The sequence below is a fragment of the Morone saxatilis genome, unplaced genomic scaffold (genome assembly GCF_004916995.1).
Source record: "Morone saxatilis isolate NCDOM2014 unplaced genomic scaffold, NCSU_SB_2.0 Contig10, whole genome shotgun sequence".
NCBI lineage: Eukaryota > Metazoa > Chordata > Actinopteri > Moronidae > Morone > Morone saxatilis.
In genome coordinates, this window is record NW_023339652.1 from 14,807,776 (window position 1) to 14,810,913 (window position 3,138).

The window sequence follows — 3,138 nt, forward strand, 5'->3', positions numbered from 1 at the left end:
CTGTGTGGTGTGTGTTGTGTGTGTGTGTTGTGTGGTGTGTGTGTGCTGTGGTGTGTGTTTCCAGGCCATCTCCTGCCACTTATGTCCAGCGCTTGCACGCTATTTACATCGATGTGTAAAGGGAAACCACACAGGAAAAACATAGAGTAAGGGAGGTGCGACATCGCAGCCAGGAAGTACGCCATGGACGACAATATTACCTTCAAGGTCAGACATTTACATTCATCTTTTTTAAAACATTACCTACTATAAAACAATATGATACGGGGCTTGAAAGTGTTTGATACAGCTCGAATACCTTGGTATTTTTCTATAGTTTGTTTAAACAGAGTCGTCCACGACTTGCATTACTTCAGTCAGACAAAACACGTGAACAGCTTTATAAGATTGAATGACAGCGTATACATATGATTTGATTATTTGTTGTAGTTCTAAATGTGACGTCATTTGCAAGAATACACTTAAAAAGCACAATAGAAGAAAAGAAGAAAGAAAGACATAGATGATATACTTTATGATCCCCTAGGGAAATTGTTTCTTTCACTCTTTTTTGATATACACACACAGCCACGCAGGCTGAAAATGCACACTTCATTGCACATCGGTGCCGACATTGCACAGGGCAGAGAGGTGGATGACTGGCTTGTTTTTGTATACCAGCCCGCCCTATGCAGTTTCGGGTGTAGTTGCCTTGCTCAAAAAGGGGCACCTCGGCAAGAGCACAGGATGGTGAAACTGGCAACCTCTCCAGTACCAGTCCACACTCCAATATTTGTGGCCTGTGGGACTTGAACCGGCGACCCTCCGGTTCCCAAGCCAAGTCCCTACACACTTTTTTTTTTTTTCCAAGAGGCCAGTGATGTAACAAAAAGAAAATTTGTTAAAGGAAAGAAATCTAGAATTACACTTCTGGTTTGTTTTTGGTGACCTGACCCTTTAATTCTGTTTCTCCCACAGGATACCTGGGCCTTCAGAGGCCGCCTCGTGCAAGGAGAGAGAATTTCACTATAAAGACAGCGTGCTGTGACTGTCCACTGACTAACCACTAATGTGAAATTAGAACAGATCGATAGGGTGATTGGATAAGAAGCAACAGAAAGTGTTCCAAGCTTCCTTTGAGTGCTCTGTAAAGTCATCACAAAAAAGATCTAATGTTTCTTATCATCAATACATAATTTCCTTTCATAATGAAAGCAATGAATAATGATATAATAAAGACAAGAAATAATATAAGCAAATTGTTCCACAGTCTGAGGAGAATAAAACACCTGACAGTCAGAACACCTCCTGCTCTACAATGTTTTCAGCCCAAAATGAAGTTGAAGTTGCACTTAAAAAACAATGGAACAGTGAACGCATCCTGAAATATCTATGAATCTGAATGGAAGGGAAAGGGATTCTAATTGCACAGATAGACGCACTTAAAAAAGTAAGAATCTTTATGTGTGAGAGAGAGGTAAAGCGATGTTGAGAGAGAGCTAAAGTGGAGTGAGAGAGAGTAGCGAGAGCGATGAACGGAAACGTGTTAAATACAATCAGTGTTGATTGCAGCTCTCATTAATGAACACTAACAGAGGCCTTGACCTAACACTGCCTTATAAATGTATCAATGTGCTAATGTTGTTGTGTCTGTTTAACAGTATGATGGTGCGTGAGTGGATGTTTGTTTTTGTTTTCTCGAATCATGCTGAATAAACATGAGGTTTTAATGACATTAATAAAAAAAATTACTACAATAAAAATGAGATTGCTTTAATTTCCTCTAAAGCTTTAGACACAGAAACACACACCAGCCCCTTTTGACCTGTAATGTAATTTAATGTATGATTATAAATCTATACCATAATTAAGTCCTAAGTGTTATCATGTTTTATGATTTACTTATGTAGGTTTTGATTGATTTATCTGAAAAGTCTAATAAGGTTCACTTCCAAGTAATGACACTGAGGCACCTAAAAATGGAAATCTGTGTTGTGGAACGTCCCCAAAACACAAGGGATTATGGGTAGGAGGATCATCATGTTTGGAAAGCTGAGCAAGTCTTACTGGCACTCGCTCAGATTTGTTTTGAGTCTCTTATCTGGCCGTAGCTGGCCTGGATTGGGCAGCACCAACCTAAACCCATCACATTCAAAAACAGAACAGCAAATTTTGGACTCACTTTATTAGTTTTTCGGTCTCTGGCAGCTGGATTGGCCTTCCACACAATTGAAAACTATACACGCTGTTCTCTGTGCATCAGGGAAAGTTGCTCTGCACTGAATGACATTTGAACAGTCACATGTTGGTCTCAGGGGGCTTTGGCTGTTTTCAAATGGAGGTGCAGTTATTTCCTGGCACCCCACAGTGGAACCCCACAAAAAAAACACCTGATCCAGCACAGAGTGTTTCTCTGTGTGTGTGTGTGTGTGGGTGTGTTTAAACAGTGTCTTTGTTCAAACCCAGAGGGAAGCTCTCAGCTCTTGGTTTAATTCAGAAATGCAGGAAATTCATTTACATGCGGGAGAGCTTAAATGTGGAGGCTTTGTCACAGTCAGCATCACAGAAGGTGGTAAAATGCTTCCCAAACACACACACACAATACAATGTCAGCATAAACACAAACTCACAGAGGGATACAGTTAAATATGATATATGAACCATACAGTGCATGATATAAGCAAACACCGGCTAAGCTTTAGCAGAAGCAGACTGAAGCACATTACATTTATAAACCCACATATTGGCAACTTGGACCTGGCATAGCAAATAGTTTCTCAAACACAGATATAACTGCAGGCGCATTTACTGCTAAATGTATCCCAGACTCCTGATCTGTTGTCGTTTTTCTGAGCCGGGTGTCTCTGCCCAGTTTCCTTTGGGGGAGGCTGAAACACATTTTAGATTTCACTACATCACACAGACAGTGAAAGGAAAAATCCAACAACTTATCAACTTTGCACCTCTCAATTAAAGATCCTTTCCAGACATATAAGACATAGAGACTGTGCTTGGAACAATGTGTGTCTGATATGTTTTTTTCCACTAAAAAGTATAATTCCAACATTAGATCTACTCTACATCATTAAAAATTCAATAATGTTACTACTGGTGGCTTCAAGTTTCTACATCACACTGTAGGAGTTGCATACTGGACCA

General features: G+C 40.1%; 1 protein-coding gene across 1 annotated transcript in view; it reads left to right on the plus strand.

Annotated features, from left to right (window-relative positions):
• Positions 1-1,742, plus strand: part of phyh (phytanoyl-CoA 2-hydroxylase) — a 5,288-nt gene extending 3,546 nt beyond the window's left edge. Inside the window, 3 exon segments of the mRNA XM_035677928.1 lie at positions 65-127; positions 130-207; positions 958-1,742. Coding sequence (XP_035533821.1) covers positions 65-127; positions 130-207; positions 958-1,011 — 195 coding nt within the window. The 3' untranslated portion in view covers positions 1,012-1,742.
• Positions 1,743-3,138: the final 1,396 nt, after the last annotated feature.